Consider the following 27,546-nt stretch of genomic DNA (forward strand, 5'->3'; position numbering starts at 1 on the left):
TATATTAAAAATGAATGTATTAGCATAAATGACTTCTAAAATCCTTAATATCCCTAAAAATTCTTGTTGCCATGATCAAGACCGTCTAATTTACATAGTTTGCTCTGGTATTTACTTTTGATAACACTATATATTACCATTACCTTTAGTAATAGTATCAATTTTCATGAATAGTTTAAAAAAATCTGAAGATATCTGCTTTAAATTTTATAAACAAAAAATTCACAGGATGTATTTGCAGCCTTAAAGTTGGAAGGAACCTTCAGAGGTTACCTAACATAAAGCATCCAAGACAAGTAAATGATGTCGAGATGTGGTAAATGAGGCCCAGAGAGATTAAGTAACTTTCCCAAGGTTATAATGGTAGTTAAGAGGCAGAGCTGGAAACTTGTCCCAGGTCCTATGACTCCAAATGAATCGAGTGCTTTTTTCGATGAAGAGTTTGTTTAAATATGGAAAAAAAGGCCAAAAACAGCAGATCCTAGAAGATAAAATGCTAACAGAAATGCATGCAAGATGAAGTTACAAAAAAGAATCTTATATAGGACTCTATTTTAATGAGTTTGTTGTAATGAAATATAAAGAAAAACAGGCTAAAGGCTAAAGCAATAATGATAGTTTTTAAGAAAAAAAATCATTTATTGATACAAATGTTCAACAAGTCAAATTGAAAAGAATATTGGAAAATAAAATGATTCATATGGAACAAGGGCAGAAAACACAATTGAAACTAAATTAAAAACAAGTTTTTGACAGATTAGTTAACAAAATATCAGAGACCTGCCACCAACATGAAGCTAGGGTAGCAGCTAGAGTACAGATTCATCACTTCCACTATAATTTTGGCAAATGGCATGGTTCCCAAGGTGCTAAAAACACCTTCATATGAAGATTATAAGACTGATAAAGAATATCCATATTACTATTATTTTGAAAGTAGATAGAACCACATGGGCAATTACTTGGGTGAATTAAACTTCAAACTGTCACAAAGAAATGGTAGCCAATATGAGTGAAATGATAACATGTTAATACAGATAGTATTTTAAAAATTCTTATTGTCAAGAAATTCATTTAGTTGAACTAAAATTAACTAATTAAAATTGTTTTTGCTCTAAAATGTCTTTTACAATATTATTCAGATAGTAGCTATTATTTTTACTTTTCTGTAGAGAAAATGGAGAAAAAAGAAGTCAAATATGATCACACAACTAAATAGAGAAGATCTAAATGGAACCTGGGTGTTTTAATGTTCTAACCACCAAATTTAGTTTTTAAAAAGATGTTCACAGAATTCAAGTGTCTAGCAGTGTTCTATGTAGGGCAGGCACTTAGTTGTTTACTGAATTTAACAAGACAACATCTTCATTTCAAATAAGACATAACATCAAGAAATGATCTTTAACTGCAACATAAGGCACTTAGGTTAGTTATAAAGAATGGTTTCATGTCACTAAGGAAATGATAAAAAATATAAGGATTACTAAGTGGAGGATTGGGAGCCTCTTTCCTTAAAGGTCTTTTAAAATAAGATTTGCCTAGAACAGTTCAGTTTTGTAAAATTCTGTATGAAGTCAAAGATTTGGGGCAGATGAGTTCTAATGGTATTTCTATGTCCATCATTCATTGTATATTTCGACTTGGTCTCTTTAATATTTAGTGAATTTAAGTCTGTGAGTATATTTTTAAAAGGCAAGGTTTCACATTCCATGAGGCAACCTCAAGTACTTCATAAAAAATTATGGGACTATATTATGCCCTCTGAAACTAGAAGTTATTTCCAAGAAGGTGTAAGATGTCAGTATTTTCATTAACCTCACAATAAGGCACAAAGTGGCTAATGGGTAATTAAAGCATACATAAATTGAAAAAAGTTGGGTAAGATATTTTAATTTATCGGCAGAATATGTGAACAAAGTATAAATGTGGAACAAAACACAGACACAATTCGCATGACTCAGTCTTCCTGTCAAACTTATGTTTGTTTCAAGTATTTTCAGAAGTCAAGTAAATGGCAGAAGTTACATAGAAAATAAAAATATCAGACACATATAACACACTGTAGTAGAATGTACAATTTTAATGCCAACATACATTGTCAAGCCAACTTCTAAAAAGATGTTTGATAACTTTTGTAACAAATTCTTTCATACAGAATCAGCCCTAAGAACATGGAACTAGATTTCATATGGGTTACACATTTTCTTTCCAATTTCTGTGGACTCCTCAGAATTTTTTAAATGCATAAAACAAAATACATGGGAATACAAAGGAAGCCAATTATGTTGAAATACAGTTATCAAAACCCCTAATTTAGATAAAGGATTTTGGCTCACTGTTATGACAGAATGGACCAATTATTGTCAGCCCAAGGTAGGAATGCGTTCACACTTTCTGAACCTAACTCAAAATATGTGAGCTAATTACGATCTAACTATTATGTTGCTCATTATATTCAACATTTCTTCAAGTACAAGTAGACTCAATTTCATTCCAGCTTATGATTGTAATGTCAGTTCAGGAATGTGTATAGATGCTTTAAAAGGAACAGAGGTGGTACAAAAATTTAGTGAACACTGAAAAAATCCAGCCATATTTAAACTGGGAAAAGCTCTGACTAGTGAAAAAAAAAAAGCTCATATTTACAAAATGCTTTTTGCTGTTGTTGTTCAGTTGTTTCAGTCATGTCTGACTCTTCATTTCTCCATGTGGAATTTTCTTGGCAAAGATATTGGAGTGGTCTGCCATTTCCTTCTCCAGCTCATTTTACAGATGAGGAAACTGAGGCAAATATGGTCAAGTGACTTGCTCAGGATTATACAAATAGTTAAGTGTCTGGGGCTGGATTTGAACTCAGGTCTTCCTGACTCCAAGCCTGGCACTCTATCCAATGTGCCACCTTGCTGCCCTGCTTTTTGATGAGAAACATGTTTTTTGTTTTGTTCTCCAACTACACCGTGAAAGAGTTTAACCACTGATATTTCTGTAGAGCTTGAAGGTTTGCAAAGGGCTTTAAATATATGATCTCATTTGATTCTCTTGATAGCCCTGTGAGGTAGATACAAATACTGTTATACGTGCTTTATAAATGACAAAACTGAAGCTCAGAATGGTTAAGTTACTTGCTTAGAGTAACAAGACTTATAAAGCTACATAGTTTGGTTATGAACTAAAGTCTTCCTACCTTGGGCTGACAATAATTGGTCCATTCTGTCATAACAGTGAGCCAAAATCCTTTATCTAAATTAGGGGTTTTGATAACTGTATTTCAACATAATTGGCTTCCTTTGTATTCCCATGTATTTTGTTTTATGCATTTAAAAAATTCTGAGGAGTCCACAGGCTTCACCAGAGTGCCATAGACTACAACGAGGGCCCTTGAGCTAACTGATATTAAAGAATTTTACATATTAGTGGCAAACTCAGTGTTTGAAAATGAAAACTGTTAAATTCACAAAACTCATAAAAATCTAAACCATTAGGTTAGAGCGTAGATTTAATGAAGGACAGACCCAAGAGTGGTGGACTTAGTTTCAAATCCTGTCTCTGTTATGCACTATCTGGTATGGCCTTGGGAACTTTTCCCAACCTCAGTTTCCTCCACTGTAAAATAAGCAGGATGGAAGAGATGACTTTTAAAATTTCCTTCCAGCTCTAAATCTGTAATTTTATGATCCCACCAGCAATCCAGTTCCCTTCTTGTTCTTTTGATGGCCCTCATTCTAGCCTATGATCTCAAAAAAATCTATTATTTGTCACAAAAAGAAAGAATAAAGAAGGTTGGATTGGTACAAAACCTATCATGAATACTGAAAATGAAACCCAAAGGTACATGTTTTCCTGATGGATAATTTTCACATATAAAGAACAGCATACATAGATTTCACAATCAAAATTAGGTATTAACTTACAAGCTCTGTCAAGTTTCTGAGATGTCCAATTTCTTCAGGAAGAGAGACCAATTTATTGTTACTGGCAATCAAGACTTTCAGTGGGAGATTACACATATGTACTGGCAATGTTGAAAGCTGGTTCCGACTAAATGAGAAAGAAAAAGAGGAAGCGGTCAGAGAAGACCACTGAGGGAAAAATATTTCACATCCAGAATTCAATAATATATACTAAACATAAGATGCACAGTTCCCATATGGGCACTTTTAAAAAGTAAATGCTTTATCAGTAAATATACATGCATTATCAGCTAACTGACAAAGAATTTTAATTTCTTTTCACACTTTTATCTCCAACATCTTTACTGCTTCTACCCTGCTGCCTACAAACATGGCCAGATTTTGAATTACATCAATTAATTTTAAAATTAAATTTGAATTTGATTTTTTAAATTTAAAATTAATCAATTAAATTTCTAAAAAATCAATTAAGTATTTATTAGGTTTTTATTACATAACAAGGCTCTGAGGATACAGGTACAGAGAATGAAACAAACCTTTATGCCTTTATGACTCTCTCAGGCTACTGTTCTATAATCTCTCCTGTTTTTCAAAGCCAACCTTCAAGAAAAAGCTATCAACTCTCACTCACTTCTAAAATTCTTGAAATTTGGCTTCTTAGGAAGCAAACTGCTCATTACTTGCAAAATGGTGTTCTCCTATCTGTTCATTCTTACAGCCTTTTCCCTAATATTCATAATACTTGACTTCTCTTCAGTTTTTAACACTATTAATCACTCCCTTCCACCTGAACATTCTTTCTTCCTTGGGTTCTGGTGACAATGCTCTCTCCTGATTTTGCTCCCAGTTGTCTCACTACTCCTTCAAAGAGAGGACATCTCCTGCCCATCAAACGTGGGTGTTCCTACACACTCTGTTTTGGACATTCTGCTATTTTCTCTCTATGCAATCTCTAAGTGATCTCACCAACTCCTAAGGGTTCAGCTGCTTTCTGCAAGTGGAAAACTCACAAGTCTACATAACTACTGCTTTTGAGCTTCAGCCCTCCATTACCTAACATCTGCTGAATATCTCCTAGATGTCCCTAAGCAGCTTGGACTCAACAAAACTCATTATTTCTTCTATCACCCCCTCAAACGAAAGAGAAGGGGAAGGAGGGAGGGAGGGAAGGAGAGAGAGAGAAAGGGGGGAAAGGGAGAGAGAGAGAGAGAGAGAGAAAGAGAGAGAGAAAGAGAAAGAGAGAGAGAGAGAGAGAGAGAGAGAGAAAGAAAGAAATTGCCCACTCTCCTCCATTTCTATTGAGAAATAATGTCCTTCCAATGACTCAAATTCACAACCTTAGAGTCATCCTCAACTTTTTACATTCCTTCCTCCATCACATTCCATCAATTGCAAAATATAATCTAAACTCTATATCTTTTTCATCTACCCCTTTCTCTCTATTCACATGGCTGGCAATCTGGTACAGGCTCTCATTATAATAAATATTTCCTGAATGAATTCACTCAACTCTTGCCTGGACCACTGCAACTGCATCCTAACTGGTCTCCACATATCCGCCAAAATAATCATCCTTAAAGCAAAGGTCTGATGTCATTCCCTGGTTCAAGAATCTTCAATGGCTTTCTATTTCTTTCAAAATAAAATACAAACTTCTCAGTTTAAAATACTTTCAGCTAAAAATCCTGGCTCCAATCTACCTTTCTAGCCTTATTCACACTATCGCCTCAAAAGGCACTCAATGTTCCAGTTAAACCAGTCTCTTAACAGTTCCCAGAAGTCATCATCCATCTCTCATTTCCATCCTTTTGCACAGGTTCCTTCCCTCTTCCCTCACCTCCCTGCCTGGTATGCATTCACTCATCCACCTCTTCGAACTCTTATCCTCCTTCAGGGCTTAGTTCAGGTGTCACCTATTATAGGAAGCCTGCCGTAATCCTCCTTGTTGGTGGTGCATTCTCCCTCTTTAAAAGATCTTGTATTTACTTATCTACGTTCATGTCATATATTATCTCCCCTCACTAAAACATAAGCCCCCTAGGAGAAATGATTATTAATAACCAATGATTTGGGGAGATCCAGGGTTTCCCTCTTTTTCTAAAGTCCTGATATTAAAAAAGTTCAATTTCTTGAAGAACATTGCTGATAATGAGACTGGACTAACTTTCATGGTAGAATAGCCATTATGTTCTGCTCAAGCTTGGATGGCTTGAGTAGACTGCCCAAGGTTAGGGGTGTTCTGAGTATAGAGAGATAGTGTCTCCGTCCAAGGGGGACATGATGTCACTCTCAGCCCCTCATTGTAATATTTGTTCTTTTATTAATTGTTAATCAATCAGGATTGAGTCCCACTTTGGGGAACACCTATTCTTTGAAGGGTATATAAGCTGTAAGCCCACCACCATGACTGACTTTGGTCTAAGAGAGAAGGGCAAATGACCATTCTTTTATTAATAAATGTGCTGGCCTTATAAACAAAATTATTAAACTACCCAGGAAGTATGACTCTTGAACCTTTTTAATCACCACACCCTAAAGGCAGGGGCTGTCATTGTTTTGTCTTTATATTTCCAGTGCCTCAGTTTCATACACAAGAGCACTAAAACGATGCTTGATGAACTTAACTGAATTGAATATCAATTTCATTTAAAAAATTTTTCCCTAGATACCATGGTACCTTAAAGCTGCTCTTCGTGTTGCCTGTAAAATATTCACCTGTATGAATAAAACTTACTAGCTATTTTCTTGACCTCTTCTGCTTTTAACCACATACCAAAAACAGTTGTCCAGCTAGCTCTATCTCCAAAAGCAAATCAACTATTTTTGAGTCATTCATTCCCTCAGATGTGGAAGAAACTGTTAAGTGCTATAAGGAGTAAAGAATTATGACAACTTGATCTGAAGTAGCTGATGAGGTAGAGGAAGAGATGAAGCCAACAAGCTGATAAATCAAACAATAAAGGATTGTTTAAGAGAATAACAAGTAGCTGTGTGTGTGCTGACAAACATGTGTAGTCCTTGATGCCAAGGCTCTGTTGAGGCAGTGACTCTGGCCTCATCTCCATGCCTGACCAGGCATTTTCACTGGCTGTCTCCCGTGCCTAGACCTCTGTCTCTCTTCATCTCCATCTCTCACTTTCCACCTCTTAGCTTCCCTGCCTCTCTTCAAGCCCCATCTTCAGTAAGAAGCCTTTCCTAGGTCTCTTTAATCTCTGTGCCTTCCCTCTGAAATCATTCCCGATTTATCCTGTATAGACCTTGTTTGCATGCTGTCTCCCCCATTATTTCCTTCTCCTTTCAATTTCTTGAGAGCAGGGACTGTTTTTTGCCTTTCCAACTTGTATCCCTGGTGCTTAGCCAGTGCCTGGCACATTCCAGGTAATTAATAAATGTTTGTGAGCTTAGTTTGACAGATCCCTTCAGTTCTAGATTTCTGAGCTGTAGTAGGGTTTTGAAGCTGATTAAATGTCTACACTAAATGTAGTAATAATATGTTGAGCCTTCAGGAAAGAAGAGCCATCAGGCTGCTTAGGGAGGGGAAAACCAACCAGGCTGGAGAAACAAAGGCAGTTAAAGTTTCTTTCTGTGTCACCACAATCAGGCCGATAAGTGGTACTTCTGGCCCTCGTGAGAGAGGAAGACCCTCTTGTTTCTAAAATTTTTTTTAAAGAGAAGAACCTCAATCACAAAGCTGTACAGACAATGAGTGCATAGGAGTTCTATGGTAGATTAGTAAATAAAAGCTTTAAAGTAGAGAGTAGATCTGAAAAGGGAGAGGGTGAGGAAAATGGACTGAGTAAAAGCACAGAGACAGGAAAGCATAAAGTATGTTCTAGACACAGGAGCACATTAGTATGGGTGTATCATGGGATTCATATAGCAAAATTGTGGGAGATAGGACTAGAAAGGTAGGAGAGGAGCTGGCTCTGAATGATACTGAATGTTGGGCTAAGGAATATGAATTTTATCCTATAAATAGTAGGGAGCCATTAAGATTTCTGAGCAAGGAAGTGGGACAAAGAAAGCAACGTTTTATGAAAATTGATTTGGCACTGCTATGGTGGATAGACTAGAAAAAGCAAAAATCAGAGGTAGAGAGACTCCCCTCACTCCTTCTACAATTACTCCCATACCTCTCTTCTTTAATCTTCTCTCTCCATACTCCAGCCCCGCCTCCCCACCCCAAGCTAAAAGACCAATTATGAGGAGAAAAAAGACATAAGGACTTGGACTAAGGTAGCATCAGAGGGAGTAGAAAAAGAAAGAAAGGAAGTCATTCATAGCAAGAGGTCACTTAATCTAACACCTTCATTGTACAGATGAGGAAACTGAAGCCCAAGAAGATTATACATGACATCCTCAAGGTCACAGAAAAGTAGTGAGTGGTTCCACAAAAAATGTGGAATCAGTCATTCCTACACCATTTACAATAATTAACAAAACAATCTATATCCTGATACCTTTATCAGGTTTGAGAACACTGCTATTGAACCAAATAATCAATGAGAGGCACTAAATAAAGTGAAGCATTTAATTAATTTAGAAAGTGAAAGCCACTAGGTGAAATATGACACTACATACAATTAGGTTTAGCTGAAAAGATGCAGTCATTCCCTGTAGTTCTTGAATAACAGAGCAAGCCAGTTTGGAATCTGGATTTAGACTGGCAGGCCAGCCTAGCAGTGGAAGCAGTTCAAGCAAAGACTACGGACTCTGCTGACTAGCATTTTCTTTCCTGGGTTTTTGATAGCTGTACCTTCAGGAGCAGCTTCCAGTCTGTATCTCCACAGGGATTGCCTCCTAAACTTACAACTCTTATCCCACTGGATCCTCACAATAACTTGGGAGATAGGTACTATTTTACAAATGAGGAAAGTGAGGCAGACAAAGGTTAAATGACTTGCCCTATGGTCACAGATAGTATGTGTATTAGGGCCAGATTTGAATTCAGGTTGTTCTGACCTCAGGCTCAGCACTATCCACTCTGCCACCTAGCTGCATCTCAGGTTCCTGAGCTGTCTCCATCAGGGTCTGAGGTGGTGGTCGAGGTGCTAGTCGTGGTCTGACTTGCCTGGCATATGCTGCCTCCTGTCTTTCCTTCAGGGTGCCTTGATGCTTTAGCTAGGCTGGGCTGTGTGCCCTATGAATGGCAGTTGGCAGGAATGAATAGCCCCTTCTCTTGCAGTAGCTGCTGCCCCAGATGATGGCTTTGAGAGCTGAATTAGCAGTAGTACCAGTGATCTGGTGGGTACTGCAACTTCCAGGGCTCTTATGCTCATCTGTCTGGGGATGGCATTTGGTTGGCATTTACTGCAGGTGCTAATGAGAAAGGAGGAAAAAGTGGGCCCTCTTTTCCTCAATGATTTCTCCCCTCAAAGGGGTCTGTGGAGCCTGGCGTGGAAGCAGGTCTGGTGGTTTTGGAGACACTGTTAATCCCAAGGCTGTTGGACTTGAGATCCTGGTTGTCTCCATCGGAGTCTGAGAGGAGATGGTAGTCAAGGTAGTGGTGGTAGTAGTTTGATTCTCTTGGCATATGCTGCCTCCTATCTATTCCTCAGTGTGTCCTTGCTGCTTCAGCTAAGCTGGCATGCTTGTCCTGTGAGAGGCAATTGCTACTTTCTCTGCATCTTACAGTCTGGCAAATGAGAGGTTAGGTGACTTTACCAAGGTCACCCAGCATGTGTCAGAGGTAGGACATGAACCCAAGGCTTCCTAACTCTGTGTTGAGCTCTCTATCTACTACACTATGCTGGCTAAGATATAGTGTGTCTTAATAAATATTAAGAATATATTCAGTGGCTCATGGGTAGGCCAAGCTAATATAATAAAAATGACAATTCTACCTAAGCTAATTTACTTATTCAGTGTCACACCAATCAAACTATCAAAAAATTATTTTATAGAACTAGAAAAAATAATAACAAGATTTATTTGGAATAACAAAAAGCCAGGGAACTAATGAAAAGAAATGCAGGGGAAGGTGGCCTAGCTATTCCAGACCTTAAATTGTATTATAAAGCAGCAATCATCAAAACTGCTTGGTATTGACTAAGAAATAAAGGGGTGGATCAGTGGAATAGGTTAAATAAGCAAGACATAGTACTCAATGACTATAATAATCTATTATTTGATAAACCCAAAGACCCCAGCTTCTTTGGAAAAAACTGCTGGGAAAACTGGAAAAGATTATGGCAGAAACTAGGCATAGGCCAAAATCTCACACCATATACCAAAATAAAGTAAAAATGGGTTCATGATTTAGATATAAAAGCTGATACTCTAAGCAAACTGGGAGAGCAAGGAATAGTTTACCTATCAGATTTATGGAGAACAGAAGAATTCATGACCAAACAGGAGATAGAGAACATTAGGAAATGCAAAATGGATAATTTTGATTACATTAAATTGAAAAGTTTTTGCACAAACAAAGCCAATGCAACCAAGATTAGGAGGAAGTAGAAAACTGGGAAAGAATTTTTTCAACCAATGTGTCTGATAAGGGCCTCATTCCTAAAATATATAGAGAATTAAGTCAAATTTCTAAGAATAAGTCATTCCTCAATTGATAAATGGTCAAAAGATATGAACAGACAGTTTTCAGATGAAGAAATTAAAGCCATCTAGAGTCATATGAAAAAATGGTCTAAATCACTATAGATTAGAGAAACGCAAATCAAAACAACTCTGAGGTACCACATTACACCTATCAGATTGGTCAACATGACAAAACAGGAAAATGATAAATGTTGGAGAAGATGTGGAAAAATGGGAACACTAATGCATTGCTGGTGGAGTTGTGAACTGATTCAACCATTCTGGAGAACAATTCGAAACTATGCCCAAAGTGCTATAAAACTGTGCCTACCCTTTGATCTAATAATACCACTACTAGGTCTATATCCCAAAGAGATCATAAAAAATGGAAAAATACTCACATATACAAAAATATTTATAGCAGCTCTTTTCGTGGTGGCAAAGAACTGGAAACTGAGGGGATGCCCCTCAATTGGGGAATGGTTGAACAAGTTGTGGTATATGAATGTAATGAAATACTACTGTGCTATAAGAAAAGATGACCAGGCAGACTTCAGAAAAACCTGGAAAGATTTGTATGGACTGACGCTGAGTGAAGTGAGAAGAACCAAGAGAACGTTGTACACAATAACAGCCAAGTTGTGTGATGACTAATATCGACAGACTTAGCACTTCTCAGCAATGCAAGGATCTAAGACATCTCCAAAGGTCTCATAATGGAAAATGCTATCCACATCCACAGAAAGAATTATGGAGTTTGAATGTAGATCAAAGCATACAATTTGCTCTTTTTTTTCCCCTTCTGTTTTGTTTTGTTTCCTCTTTCTTGTGGGTCCTTCTACTGGTTCTAATTCTTCCTTACAACATCACTAATGTGAAGATATGTTTAATAGAAATGTATATGTATAGCCTATATCAGATTGCACGCCATCTTGGGGAAGGAGAAGGAGAAAAACTGAAAACTCAAAAGCTTATGGAAATGATTGTTGATGAATCAAAATAAACTAATTAATAAAAAGATTAGGAATATAAAGAAACTTGCAAGGACCTGTATTAAATAATGTAAAGTAAAAAAAAAAAAGGCAGTTCAGAAAAATTATGACATTTTTTGCAATGAAATTCCTTTATGTAAATAAATAGTTGCCAAGCAAGTTTAACTGGTCATATTGATGTTTACTGCTGTATATAGGGATAGGGCCTCAACTTATGATTTGATTAGGATACGGAACTCCCAGGTAAGGAAATTCCTGCAGCCAGTCCAGGCCAGCATTTTTCTGCAATTTATAGTCTTAGAGATTTGCCTAGAGCACTGAGAGGTTGACTTGCCTGAGGCCACACTGCTAGTATGGGTTACAGGCAAGACAGGAACCCAAATTTTCTTGGCTTTGAGGATGATTCTCTAGCCATTGTGCCATGCTACCTCTCTTTACTTTTTAAAGGAACAAAAAAAGAAATCCTGTACTATTAACGTGAGTTAAAATTTCTAAGTCCAGAAGTTGAAAACTGGTTAATTTTAATTCCTATCTATGTGCCTATTAATCATAAAAACAGGCACCGTCTTATATATCCTTATTACCTAGCAGCATTTCTTGTGTACATTAATCTTCACATCCAAAGATAAATAAGAATCAAGCTACACATGTAGATATGAGAGCTATAATCTCAGACCTCTTTCTAGTTGATGAAATATATTTGAAAAAATAATTTGAGACCTAAGGCTATGGTGACCATTTAAAAGTAATATACCATTTGATGTCAATTGTGAGAAAAGAAAAATACAAAAATCTATTGCTTAAATACTGCCTGGACAAAAAAAGGGAAAAACAGGAAAGATCAGGAAGTACTGCTGATACATACAAGATGATGTACACACAGGTGATGCAAACCCAACATGCAATGTACCATATGTAGTGTTAAATAAAGACAGATTTATAAGATGAAAATCAACAACAGAAGTATTAAGTGATAAAACTGATAAAAAGTCTATTATACTTACCTGATATTTAGAAATGTTAATGCCTGTAGATTCAGAATTGCCTCTGGGATATACCGAATACAGTTTTGATACAAGTTGAGACTCTCAAGGGAAACAAAGTGGCATGCTTCTGCAGGAATTTCTGAGAGGCGATTCCTTGATAGATCTGAAAGGAAAACACATTTCTCAATACTTGAAACCAATCTCTCAAGTCCTCATTTTGCTTAAGTATTAATTACAAAACCAGAGCATATACATATATACATACATACATACATATCTCATTCACAGTGCTTTAAGTATTGAAGGCACTCAATAAATATTTGTTAATTGACAGAATTTGCCAAAGCTTACAAATTTTATACTAACTATAAAAATGGTCTTTTTTTTTTTTTGGGTGAGGCAATTGGGGTTAAGTGACTTGGCCAGAGTCACACAGCTAGTGAGTGTTATGTGTCCGAGGCTGGATTAGAACTCAGGTCCTCCTGACTCCAGCACCGGTATTCTATCCACTGTGCCACCTAGTTGCCCCTAAAAATGGTCTTAATGACTTTAACATAAGTAATCCCACATAGTGCCATTTTTTTTTTTTAACTACTGGTAAATTCACCAACAACCAACTAAACCATCACGCATAACTGAAAATGAACGCCTCAAAGGTCAGGTGGTGCAGTCAATATAAAATGATGGGCTTGCAAGCCAGGAATAGGGGGATTCAAAATCTGGCTTAGCTATGTTGAGCTATGTGTCATCCTAAGTAAGTCATTTAACTTCAGTTTTAGTTTCTCCATTTCTAAAATGGGGATAACAGCATTATCTCAGAGTTGTGAGGAACAAATGAGATTAACAGATATAAAAACTCTTTTCAAATCTTTAAACACAATATAAATGCTAGCTATTAGCGATTGCTATCCTACTACTATAGTTCACCACCTTCTCTACCAAGAAGTGGTAGTTCCACTGAAGTTGACATTAGTCACTGCCAAAATTATCATTCAATTTTAAGGAACCCTTGGAAAATACTTTTTTGTAGCCCACACAAAAAATGTGCTTCTCCAAAGTCTCCAAACCACTCAAAAAACATTTAGAGAAATGCCCCCTCCAATTTCTCCAGATATTCTGACAGACTTATGAACTCTCAAGAACAGTAATTACCTTGGAATTCATACCTATTCAATTTTTTTAAATGAATTTAATCATAAAAAAATTCACACATACAAGAAGAAAAAAGATGACATGAAATTGTGAATTATTGTTACAGAGAGTTTTATACTGGATTGGACTGACTTAGGCAGTATCCTGGTGGTTTAGGTTCGATATTGGGTTGAAATGATACACTTGTAAGTTATTCAACAGTTTAACAAAAGGAGATTTACTTAGCTATAACAAGCAAAGGACATTCAAACAGAGGACACTCTGATTTGACTTAGCTAAGTGAAGCCCTTCTGTCTTTTAAGATGCTTGTTTTGGTCAGCCAGCCAGGTCATCAAATCAGGCAACAATTTCTCATGGTTGTTTTATACTAGTGCAACCAGGAAGTGATGTCAAAAGCCACAGCCTTTAGTCCCTGGAGACAAACAAAAGCAAAACTAACCTAACTTGCATGGAATGGGGCAGCAAAATGAGCTGGAAAAGGAAATGGCAAACCACTCCTGTATTGTTGCCAAGAAAATCCCAAATGAGGTCACAAAGAGTTGGACACAATTGAAAACAACTGAACAAAAACAAAACTTGCATGAGAGTAGGGAATGGAGTTCAGATACTGCTCCCACTATACACTAATTACTTGATGGTAAATAAGGTCTTTAAGTTCTTGTACAGCAGTGTTGTCAAAAATCAAACTGAAACACATAAAATCTTGGATCCCCAAGGGCAGCATAATTATTTAGAAAACCAAAAATTAACCTTACTTATACTTACTGTATTTTTATTTAATTTGTTAAATATTTCTCAATTACATTTTTATTTGGTTTGGGCTGCACTCAAGAGTATTGGGGACCCTGAGTTTGACACCCTTGTTCTAGTAAGACCTTTTATCACCTAAATGATTTTAGAGTTATTACTGGTCAACTCTGAACTCACAGATGCAAAAAATCTAATATAAGTATCACTAAAGAAGGAAAAGAAAAATTCAGAAAGAAAGTTAAAGCAAAGCACAACAAAACAATTTAATAATCCCCTGAAGGCGTGACTTGCACACAGGAAAAACAAGACCAAAAAACCAAAGCTTTGCCTAACCTTGGAAAAGGACTGAGTCTTAAATCTAAAGAATCTGGTCTATGTGGTAGGTGATGCCAAATCTTTGCAGTTCACAATGGGTCTCTCAATATAAAGATGTGAACTTGAGCCACAAAAGTATCAGGAACAGCAGGGCTACATTAAAGATGATGCTTCTTGAAAAGGTCACTGATAGATTAGCAGAACTGCCCTTTACTCACTAAGTGTTGGTTGGCCCACTTCCCTTCCTGAAAGCCCCTTGGGGATAAGGGGGGTGGAAATGAATAACAAGTCTTTTCCCCCTCTGAGGGACTGTCACCCTACTTTTGTGGAAACTGGGTAGACATTTGTTACCTTTTCCTTTCTGCCTGAGAATAAGCCACTTTCCAAGAATGCCACCCTTTGGTCCTCTAATTGCTCCCTAGGGAGGAGCTGTCCAATGACCACTGGATGTCCTACAGGAAGCAATGTAGAAGGACCAAATAGATTACAGTAAGCAGAGAGTTAGACTAGGTTTGCCACTGCCACTGCCCATGCCAGTATCTACTCTGCTGGGGTCTCTAATTTTGCCTACTCTATTGCTGCTGAGGCCTGACACATGATATATTTCCATTAAAACAAAACATACTAAAATTTTTTACTTCTGAAACTACTTTAAAAAATAAACAATTATCTCTTCTTTTAAAAAAAGTTTACCACAGGAAACAGTTATAGCTAAACATTCAACTAAAGATCAGATGGATGTTAGATTGAAATGTTAGATTTTTTTTTAACTAGGATGAGATGCGAAAGTATATGACAGAATATAGCAGAGAATTCTAAATCTCCTTTTATTCTTATATTAGAAAAAGTATTTATGTAATTAAAGCAATTCAAAACAAGCAAAAATTATTTTAATGTCCTTATATTAATATAAAATATGGCAAAAAAGAATTATATTGCCAGTTTGACCAAAAAAATGACATCAATCTGATGAAAGAGAAGGAAATCAAGTTAATTTTAAAAAGTAGCAAATCAGAGCAGATGGAGCCAAAAGATTAAAATAATCATGGCACATTTTAAAATAACAAGGCATATCATATACTTTATCTGCTTCAAATACTGATATGTTAACCAGTACAACTAAATCAGCTTTAAAGCGCAGAAAAATATGATTTATATCTTGAGGAAAAAACTGATAGCAAAATAAATATGTTTATAAGACTTCTCTCTATACTTAGTATTTTTCTTTTCCATACAACTTTTTTGGAAATGAATTTCAAAATAACTAGTTAACAAGTGATCTAATTTTAAAAATAGGGCTTCTAATTAGAGGTTTGGGATTTTTTTTCAGATTGAGCTGTATTTTGACAGTAGTCAATTTTTCCTCTATTAATTATATGAGCTTCAACAATAGCATGAATTCATGAATTAATTGAATGCATTCATTAGATATTTGGATCACAGGTCATAGAGAGAATACTGATGGAATTCTTGGGGCTTTTTGTCCATGCTTCTTGAAGGAGAAACTCAATGGACAGATCAAGAAAATTTTGATCAAATAGCATAATGAAAAATCTTCTATGATTTAAAAGAGAAACCCAGAATATATTCTTAGGTTAACCCAAACGCTAAAATTTTAAAAAAAAGTTCCATGTCAATGAATGACTTCCTTGTTTTAAAGGAATTTTTAGAAAGCCAAGTAAATGAATAATTATGCAAAAATTTTAAATAAAAGAATAGTAACAAAGAGACTATAAAAACAAGAGAAAAAAAATTATACACTATAGCCAGGATGGATTTATACCAGGAATGAAGAGTTGGTTCAATTAAAAAATGATAAATATAATAGATTAGAATAAGAACAACAACAAATAAAGCACCCATAGGACTATCAAATGATTTAGAAAAATTTCTGACAAAATACAGCATCTATTTGTGCTAAAAATACTAAAAAATATAGGATAAATAGATTTTTCAGTAATAACTTGAATAATATCCATTTAAAATAAAAATTCAGAGTACAAGTCATTCCCCAAATGATAAATGGTCAAAAGATATGAACAGGCAGTTTTCAGATGAAGAAATTAAAGCTATCTATAGTCACATGAAAAAAATGCTCTAAATCATTACTGATTACAGAAATGCAAATCAAAACAACTCTGAGGTACCATATCATACCTATCAGATTGGCCAACATGACAAAACAGGAAAATGATAAATGTTGGAGAAGATGTGGGAAAATTGGAACACTCATGCATTGCTGGTGGAGTTGTAAACTGATCCAACCATTTTGGAGAGCAATGTGGAACTATGCCCAAAGGGCTATAAAAATGTGCATCGCCTTTGACCCAACAATAGCATTTCTAGGGCTGTATCTCAAAGAGATCATAAAAAATGGGAAAGGGACCCACATGTACAAAAATATTTATAGCAGCTCTTTTAGTGGTGGCAAAGAATTGGAAATTGAGAGGATGCCCATCAATTGGGGAATGGCTGAACAAATTGTGGTATATGAATGTAATGGAATACTATTATGTTATAAGAAACGATGAGCAGGCAGACTTGAGAAAAACCTGGAAAGACTTGTATGGACTGATGCTGAGTGAAGTGAGAAGAACCAAGAGAACGTTGTACACAATAACAGCCAAGTTGTGTGATGACTAATATCGATAGACTTAGCACTTCTCAGCAATGCAAGGATCTAAGAAATCTCCAAAGGCCTCGTGATGGCAAATGCTATCCACATCCAAAGAGCTATGGAGTTTGAATGCAGATTGAAGCATACTATTTGCTATTTTTTTTTCTTCTCTTATGTTTTGTTTCCTCTTTCTGGTGGTTCCTCCTATTGGTTCTAATTCTTACTTACAACATCACTAATGTGAAAATATGTTTAATAGAAATGTATATGTATCGCCTATATAAGATTGCACGCTGTCTTGGGGAGGGAGGAGGAGAAAAATTTAAAACTCAAAAGCTTATGGAAGTGATTGTTGATAAATCAAAATAAATTAAAATAAAATAGAATAAAATAAAAATTCAGCATTATATTGAATAGGAATAATCCAGAATTTGTTCCAATAAGATCAGGGTAAAGCAAGGATGTCTACTAATTTGATATACTTCTGGAAATGCTAGCTATACAAATAAGACAAGAAAAAGAAATGGGGGAAATAATCATAGGCAAGGAACAAACAAAGCTATCACTCTTCCTTTGTAATTTTTTTTTAATTTTTACATTTTGGTGAGGCAATCAGGATTAAGTGACTTGCCCAGGGTCACACAGCTAATAAGTGGCAAGTATCTGAGGCCGGATTTGAATTCAGGTCCTCCTGACCGCAAGGGCACCACCTAGCTGCCCCAAAGCTATAACTCTTGAAATGACATAATGGTTTATATAGAACTCCTGAGAGTCCATTAAAACATTAACTGAAAAAAAAAATTTCAGCCAAGTTGCAGGACAAGAAATATAATCCACACAAATAATCAGTAGGTCTGCACATTATCAAAATATATTTCCCCCATACACACACCCCATATCCAATGTGTTGCCAAAGATTTTGCACCATTGCAAAATCCCTTAAATACAATGAATGATTTTCTAGCAGCTGTGAGAGCCCATTTGAAGTTGTATAATATAAATTTGTAGTGGACCCACTCAGATAGTAACTGGGTGGGCAGAGGCATCACATATGGAAATCAGACCACTGCTCTGGATGATAGCAAGATAAAGGTGATCTGTAAGCATTACCATTTCAACTTTGAAGGAAATGAGAGCAAAGGAGTGAAATTTGGCCATATGTAAAATGAATTACAACTAGCCTAGATTGATCACAGTGTAATAAACAAAGCAGATGCTTAATCTTTGCTGAATACTGAGTATAACAAGTTCCCTAACTTACAAAGAGCTTGCACTTCACAATTCTGACATATTTCAAATCTAAATGATGTTTTCTCATGGAAACAATAGATTCAAGTTAACCCACAAAAATAAATTTAGCCCCAAACGTTGCTGAAACATCTTGCTTCTAAAATTTTACAATGTAAAGTAAAAGGAATGCTACAATAAAAACAAAACAGTAGGGCTGCTAGGTGGCACAGTGGATACAGCACCAGCCCTGGAGTCAAGAAGACCTGAGTTCAAATGTGACCTGTGACATATGATACTTACTAGCTATGTGACCCTAGGCAAGTCACATAACCCCAGCTACCTCATAAAAAAGACAAAAAACAAACAAACAAAAAGAGCAGGGACTGCCTTTAGTGGCAGCAAGGTGGCACAGCGGATAGAGCACCAGCTCTGGGGTAAGGAGGATCTGAGTTCAAAGCTGGCCTCAGACACTTGATACTAGCTGTGCGACCCTGGGCAAGTCACTTAACCCCAACTGCCTCTCCAAAAACAAACAAAATAAAACAAACAACACAAAACAATAAAACAGAATAAAAAAAATAATATCTTTCTATATTGAATAGTGGATGCTGAAGCCTGAGAAAAAGCAGATTTAATTAGAAGGTGTGGATAACTCTTATGAAAAGATTCTTAAGGGCTTATTTCAAAGGCTTTATAATTGTTTATTTCAAATCTTGTAACTTTCCTTTCCCATAACACAGGCATAGCATCTACACTACTTATAAATTTTACCAGTCATCAAATTAGGATTATTTTTTGGCTGACAAACGGAAGCAAACTGCTGCATGAAAGAAAGATGAGGAATTGAAAAGGATGAATGTGATTACACTCTAAATCAACAAGTAACCAACCTGCCCTCCAATTTTATGTGCATTCTCCTTTGTGCCATTGATATATTATAAACAAAACAGATGAAAGGATATTAACTCACCTAAGGCTAACACTAAGGAATAGGAGAGATAGCTGATAATTTGTTATCAAACTTCTTGAAACAAAATAATTGTGTTTTTTTAAAAAATCCATTTCAAAATGCTTTTCTTGCTAAATATGAGAGATTAAATCCAAATTATTTCTTGGACATACACTTTTAAAAACATTAATCCTCAAATGCATTCTATGATGATACAAGAGGCGGCTAAGTGGGTAACCCTCACTATAACTTAAATTTCCATTAACCATATAGATTTTAAACTCAGACCACTGTCTCCAAACTATTAAATTAAATATGATGTGAAGAAAAGTTTTGGACAACCACATTCCCTCCCTCAAGAAAAGGAACACTATCTAATATACTACTACTACTACTACTACAATTTTACTGTTAAATAAAAAAGATACCCCTCAGGATTTGTTCAAACACAATCAAGAAACTCTTTTTGTAATCCTTTTTTTTCCTGCAGTTGAATGGCAAATTCCTATCTTAATAAAGTTTCAAAAGGGAGGAAATCAAGACTTTTTCCCCCTCTTATAACTCACTGTCCAGTGCTAGGGGGTCAAAGTAGGATCTACACAATACATCAGATGTTTTCCTTTACACCCAAAGAGTGGGCTGGTCTCATTTCACACCATTAAAACTCATGCCTGGAGGATTTCCTGATGCATGAAGGTTTGTTAAGGGATGGGGGTGGGGAGAAGCCTAGGAGGGGAGGTTTGGATTGTAGATTTTTTTTTTTTACAACTATCCTGATTTACTCCCCAAACCCCTAAACTGCCATAGGTTGAGTCATCCTCTAAATTAATTTCTTTATCAAGTATTAGCATGCTTCCCAGTCCAGTTATAACTTCAGATGAAATGGAAATTCAGACTATTATATTTGTATGTTAATAAATGATTTTGATATGACTAGATCAGGAAACTAAAAATTCTCCCTGAATTCTCATTAACTTTCTCTTGTCCTATTCTACTCCTTTTAGTCATTTTCTCTATTAAGTTTATACTACATTTCACATAATTTGCAAATGTGGAATACGAAGACACATCAGTGAGTGACTAAGAATTATAAGATACAAGAATATAAATTCTGGAAGGGACGTTAGAGATTACATAGTCCACCAATCTCATTTTACACATGTACAAACTGAGGCTTACTTGTTCAGATTACACAGTTAATTAATGATAGAGCCGGATTAAAATGCTGATTCTTGCCAAATGGATCAACAATTTAAATATTTTAAAAAGACCTAGAATACAAAGGATTCTATTTTTCACAATTATATATTTTTAACAAGCTATGTAATTTAAGGGAAATAAATGTCTGCACCTACACTTCTTATATAAGGCTGATGTCTAAAATTAATAAGGAAATGACTCAAATTTATCAGAGTAATAAATTGATAAATGGGAAAAGGATGTGAACAGGCAGTTCTCAAAAAAGAAACAAAAGTTATCCATTACTACATGAAGAAATGTCCATGATTTCTAATGATCAGAAAAATGAAGTTTAAACAATTCAGATTCCATTTGATACTCATCAAATTGACAAATTAAAAGATGACAATTTAATGCTGGCATGGTTATAGTAAAACAAGTATATTTACTGGGTAGTTGGATTATGAATCAGGCCAACATTTTTGCAAAGCAATATGGAATTATACAATAAGAGATTGGAATAATAAGAGCAATGTAAATACCCTTTGATTAGGCATCTAAAACCTCTCTAAGGAGGTTATAGAAAGAAAAAAAGCCTTATCTATACAAAAATATGACAGGCTACAGTATACAGAATAGCAAAACCAGGGTCCCTCAATTATTATGCTAAATCTCTTTCAGCCTTTTCACAGACAAATCCTAGAAAAAGCTGTCTACCCTCACTGTCTCCACTTCTTCTCCTCTCATTCACTTTTTGCAATCTTGCAATTTTGTTTCCAACCTGATCACTCAAGGGAAACTATTTTCTCCAAAATTACCAATGATCTATCTATCAAATTCAATGGCCTTTTCTCAGGCCTCTCACTTCTTGACTTCTCTGCAGTTTTTGACACTAACTACCTCCCCTAAATACTGTCCTCTGTGTTTTCTTGACAATTTTCTCTTGCTTCTCTTGCTACCTATCTGATCACTCTTTTGCCACATTATCACAAATATACCACATACCAAAATAAAGTCAAAATGGATTCATGATTTAGATATAAAGGCTGGTACTATAAGCAAGCTAGGAGAGCAAGGAATAGATAGTTTACCTATAATAATTATGGAGAACAGAAGAAATCACGACCAAACAGGAGATAGAGAACATTACAAAATACAAAATGGATAATTTTGATTACATTAAATTGAAAAGATTTTGCACAAACAAAGCCAATGCAACCAAGATTAGAAGGAATACTATTGTGAAATGATGTGCAGGCCAACTTCAGAAAAACCTGGAAAGACTTGTATGGTCTTATGCTGAGTGAAGTGAGCAGAACCAGGAGAATGTTGTACACATTAACAGCCACGTTGTGCAATGACTAATATTGATCGACTTAGCCCTTCTCAGCAATGCAAGGATCTAAGACACCTCCAAAGGCTTCTTGATGGAAAAATGCTATCCACATCCAAAGAAAGAGCTATGGTTTGAATGCAGATTGAAGCATACTATTTGCTATTTTTTTTCCTTCTGTTGTGTTTTGTTTCCTCTTTCTGTTGTGTTTTTGTTTCCTCTTTTAATTTTTCCTTACAACATCACTAATGTGAAAATATGTCTACAGGAATGTATACGTATAACCTATATCAGACTGCACGCTGTCTTGGGGAGCAAGATGAGAAGGGAAGGGGAGAAAAATTTAAAACTCAAAAGCGTATGGAAGTGACTCCTGATAAATCAAAATAAATTATTTTTAAAAAATTCCACTCCATAATTGAAAGTGTACTCCAAAGTTCTGTCCTAGGCCCTCTTCTTTCCTCCCTCTACGTTATTTTATCAGTTTCCACAAATTTAATTATCATCTCTACAAAAATGATTTCTGGATCTATCTTATCTATATCCAGCCCTATTCTTTCTTCTGAGTTCTGTCTGGGATTATTGGACATTTTAAACTGCATATCTCTTAAGCATCTCAAACTTGATACCTACTCCTACAAAATTCCTCACATCTACCCCCCTTTCCTCCATTAACCACTAACAATTCAGGGCCTCACTATTTTTTGTCCAAACTAATGTAATAGCACTCTACTTGGTCTGCCCTACTTAAGTCTCTCCCCTTTCAAATCCATCTTTCATAAAGCTGATAAATGATAATCCTAAAGCACAAGCCCATGTCATTCTTCTGCCTGGTAAATTCCAACGGCTCCCAAATACCTCTAGGATTAAATACAAACTAAGCTCTTTGCAATTTGGCTCCAATCAGATTTCATATAAATATATCACTACCCTTCATAGACTTTTATTTAACTCGACTGTAATTTCACTAATATAAGGAACTCAAAGGGAGAAAACTCCTTTTATACCAATGCAGATCAATATCAGGTCTGTACCTTATTAATTAAAAGAATGGCCTAGCACCTTGAAAGATTCAATGACTTTCCCAGGATCATAACACCAGTCAGTGTGAAAGGACAGACTAATGGGATTACAACCCAGATTTTCCTGAATGAGGTTTGTGGGTCTATCCATTATCCCTATCTAAACTAGCCTTCTACTGTTCTTTGTATCTTACATCCTGCCTCCCATCTCTAGCTAAATATATATAAATTATATATATACATATATATGTATATATTATTAGGTTTTTTAAAAAATCTGTTTAGTTAACTTATTAATTAAATTTTTTCTTTCAATTTTGTTAAGCTCTACTTTCATTTTCAGTATTTTTATTTTGGTGTCTTTGAATTTTGGAAGTTTTGGCTTTATTGCTTTTCAAGTTTTCTTTTTTTAAGTTACACAACCCATTTGTTGATTTGTTCTTTCTTTTGTTGAAAAGATATAAAAATTTCCCTAAGGACTACTTTATCGCATCTCAGAAATTTAGGTATGTTGTTTCACTGTTGTCATTTTCTTTCATAATGTTTTCTATTGTTTCTATGATTTGTTCTTTAAGGCTGTTATTTAGTTTCAACTAATTTTTAACTTTTTCTTCAAAGGCCCTTTACTAAATACTGGTCAGTAAAGACTATGTTTGGTATTTATGCTTTTATAAGGTTTTTTAATTCCTAAATACATAGTCAATTTTTGTAAAGATGCCATGCGGAGCTGAGAAATGTACAAACTTTTTTTGTTTCCATTCAGTAGTCATTAGACATCTATCATCTCTTAATTTTTCCCAAGTTCTATTCAGGTCTTTAACTTCTTTCTCTGCGCTAAGTTTAGAAAAAGTAATCCATCATAACTCTTGCTTAGGAACTGTGAATGCCCTGGGTTTCAAAACATGGTTTTGTTACTTACTAGCTATGTGTCCTTAGGAGAGACAGTTGACCTCCCAGGGCCTTAGATTTCTCATCTAAAAATGAGGGGGTTGAAGTAGATGATTTCCAAGATCCCTTCTAGCTCTAAATTTAATAAAACTATTAAAATTCCACAAAAAATTAGTGTTTTTAACTGGTAAGAATGTTACTGGACAGCATTCCACAGAATGAAACAGTTTCAACCGGACAACAGTTTGATGACACCACCATCTGTACTTTCTCACTAATCGTGTCTACTAAAGTCTACTTTAGTCTACCATCTACTGGTTCCTTCCCACAAATACACCTATATTCTCCCTATCCTTAAAAACCCTCATAGACCCAACCATCCCAAGCTATTATCTTATATCTCTCCTCTCTTTGTCCACCAAAATCCTTGAAAACACTGTCTGCATTTGCTACCTAACTCTCTTCTAAACCCTCTCAACCTGGTTTATGACACTAGGCCTCAACTGGAAATTGCCCTTTTGAAAGTCACAAATAATCTCTTAATTGCCAAATCTGAAGGCCTTTCTCAATCCTTATTCTTGCACTCTGTGGTATTTGATACCACCAGCCACCCTCTCTTCACAGATGTCTATCTTCTCATTATTGGTATTTGTGACTCTCCTTGTGACTGCTCTCTCCTTGTTTTCCTCCTACTTGCGTGACCAATCTTCAAGTCTTTTCTGCTGAATCATCTATCATAGCACATAATTGTGGGTGTACACCAAGGCCTTGTCCTGGGCCATCTTGCTCTCTACTCTATTTCTCAGATTTACATTTCCGGTCCTATTCTCTAGAGTTCTAGTCCTGCACTACGTACTAACCAGAGAGCATTTCAAGATAAGCATCTTAGATATGTCAAACTCAGCAAGTTCAAAATTGAATTAATTATCTTTCCATCCATAATGATCCCTCTCCAAACTTCCCTATTTCTGTCAAGATGGGTATTATTCTTCCAGTCACCCAGGTTTACAATGCTGGTGTAATCCTCTCACTTCTCAAACATCCACTAAATTGCTAAATATTGTTTTTACCCCTACAACCTCTCTCACCCTTCTTCTCTACTCACAAAGCCACTACCCTAATTCAGGCCTTCATCATCTCCTGCCTGAAGTATCATCATAGATAACCTCATAACTAGTCTTCCTGCTCCTCTACCCAATCAATGCTACACATAGCTGCTAGTGATTTTCTTAAAGCCCAAATCTGACCATGTCAATCCCCTACCCAATAAACTCCAGTGTCTTCCTAATACCTGGAAGATAAAATGTAAACTCTTTGCTTAGCATTTAAAGCCCTTCTTAAATTGAACTGAGGTTACCTTCTTATTTTACACATATTATTTGCCTCCATGCACAGTATGGTCAAGCCAAACTGGTCTTCTTGCTATTCCTTAAAAATATGGTATTTAATTTCCTGCCTTCATGCCTCAGCACTGGCTGTTGTTCTCCATGCCTGTGCACTGTTGTCCTCCAAGCCTAGAATTCGTTCCTCTCATCACTTGTGTAGGTAAGAATCTCTAGTTTTCTTTAAGACTCAGCTCAAGTGCCACTTTCTACCTGAAACCTTTCCTGATGCCCTTAGCTGCTAGAGCTACCCTTTAAAAATCACCCAGATCTATTTTGTGTCTACCAATGTATGTGTATGTTGTCTCCTCCAGCTAGATATAAGCTCCTTAAGGGCAGAGATTACTTTCCATTTTATCTTTGTACACCCAGCACCTAGCCCAATGCCTAGCACATAGTAAGTAACTGATAAAAGGTTACTGACTGAATGATGTAAGGAAGATTCTACTGTAATAGAATTACAAATCCTACTTATCATTTAAGGCCCAGTTTGAATTTCTCCTGCTGCATGAAGCTTTACACTTGATACTGATATGTCCTTCTGTTCCTATATTGACTGTACAATTCCTTTAGCACTTATTTTTATTTGAATTTTTAACAATATTTTCATGTATATAGATACTTTATTTGCCCAGCTACTAAGTTATATATGTTAAGATTCTTGAGGCAGAGCCAAGGCGGAGTAAAAGCAGTGACTTACTTGAGCTCTCCCCCAAACCCCTTCAAATATCAGTAAAAAATGGCTCTAAACAAATTCTAGAGCAGCAGAACCCACAAAAAGACAGAGTGAAACAAATTTCCAGCCTAAGACAACCTGGATGGTTGACTGGAAAGGTCTGTTGTGCCAGGCTGGGAGAGGAGCACAGTTCAGTGTGGGCCATGCAAACAAAGACCAGGCCTCAGCGAACCTGGAGCAGGCTTCATGGGACTGAATCAAGGGCAGCTATGGCAGTTTCCAGACTTCTCAACCCACAAACACCAAAGACAACTTAGAAGGTCAGTAGGAAAGGTCTGTGACCACAATGAGAAAGAAGCTCCATCCCAGCCCTAGTCCCAGCGCAGCCCCAGGGCGGCTGCTTCTAGAGCTCTCAGCCCACAGATGAAGGGGACATCCAGTGACTGATGAGAGGGGAATTGCAAGGATCTCTTTGCTGGCACTGAGGCAGGATTCTCTTGCTTTGCCCAAGTTTGGATGTGAGTTGCAGTTCTGGGCAAGGAGGAGCACTGGCATGGTGGAGCTTGCGGTCGCGGTGGAGAGAGAATCCTCCTCACAGTTCCAAGGCAGAAAAGAGTGCTTATGGTCACTCATAGACCAGAGCACAGGCCAGGAAAGGAGTAAACACCTTGCCCTTGATCATACCACCTTGGAAGAACTGAAAATTTACAGGTCCCTAGAAATATCTCTGAAAACAGCTGCACAAAACCCCTGAAGCTTGGGACAGTACATTCTCCACACTGGAAGCAGACCCCTACCTTAAAGAGTTTAAAACTCAAGTAATTGGCTGGGAACATAGCAAACAGTGCAAAAGATTCTTGAGCGTACAGACTATTTTATATTTCATTGCATTCCTTATAATAACCTAGCATAACACACAGCACATAAAAACAGCTCAATAAATATTTAATGAACTTACTGATTTGAAAGACAATCATTCATTTATATCAGACAGCTAGCCAAAGTTAGTGTCTAAGTCTTCTAATTTCATCACCACAGCACTTTCTTTCCTAGTTCTTATATATTTTTTCTTTTTCTCTTTGGTCTTTTTTTTTATTCCTTTTCTAAACACTTCTTCAGCACTACCCTCCTTTCTTCTAGTAAGAAGAAATAGGGTTCTCTAAAAAGAACAGAATACAGCAGTTTGAGCACAGCAACATGACCCTATAATTTATTTTTCCAACCTCATTTGATGTGGTTGGAGAAATCAGATATATAGTTGTAGATGCACTGAGGTATGCAGATGTAGTCTCATGTCTCCTGGAAGAAAAACACAAACCTCTCAAGCCTACTTCTAAAGATGTTCAAATGATGTACACTCCCCAACCTTCTCCTGGTTACCTAACTGACTGGACACCACTCTGAAATCTGAAAGTTTGTTTGGGAACTTGCCATCTCTTAATGAACTGATCTGCATTAGAGATTACAAAGTAACAAAAAAAATCAAGCATCTACACGGGGACAGCAAAAGAATAATCCACTTTTCTAAAAGTTAGTTTCAAAGCAAAGAAAGGATGCATAATATTAAATTTTTTTATACTCGAAGTGACTAAGCAAAATGTAGGAGAGAGAATGTGCACTATCACAGTGT

At 36.2% G+C, this 27,546-nt stretch overlaps 1 protein-coding gene across 5 annotated transcripts in view; it reads right to left on the bottom strand.

Moving 5' to 3' along the window:
• The window catches only part of LRCH3 (leucine rich repeats and calponin homology domain containing 3), a 160,344-nt gene that overhangs the window by 77,463 nt on the left and 55,335 nt on the right, over positions 1-27,546 (bottom strand). For all 5 annotated transcript variants that reach the window (XM_027845198.1, XM_027845196.1, XM_027845197.1 and 2 more), the window contains exons 2-3: positions 12,442-12,586; positions 3,912-4,038 (exon numbers count right to left, since the gene is read on the bottom strand). In XM_027845198.1, coding sequence (XP_027700999.1) covers positions 3,912-4,038; positions 12,442-12,586 — 272 coding nt within the window. The remainder of the gene's footprint in view (positions 1-3,911; positions 4,039-12,441; positions 12,587-27,546) is intronic.

This window comes from Vombatus ursinus, unplaced genomic scaffold (genome assembly GCF_900497805.2).
Source record: "Vombatus ursinus unplaced genomic scaffold, bare-nosed wombat genome assembly UNPS02014959.1, whole genome shotgun sequence".
Lineage (NCBI taxonomy): Eukaryota > Metazoa > Chordata > Mammalia > Diprotodontia > Vombatidae > Vombatus > Vombatus ursinus.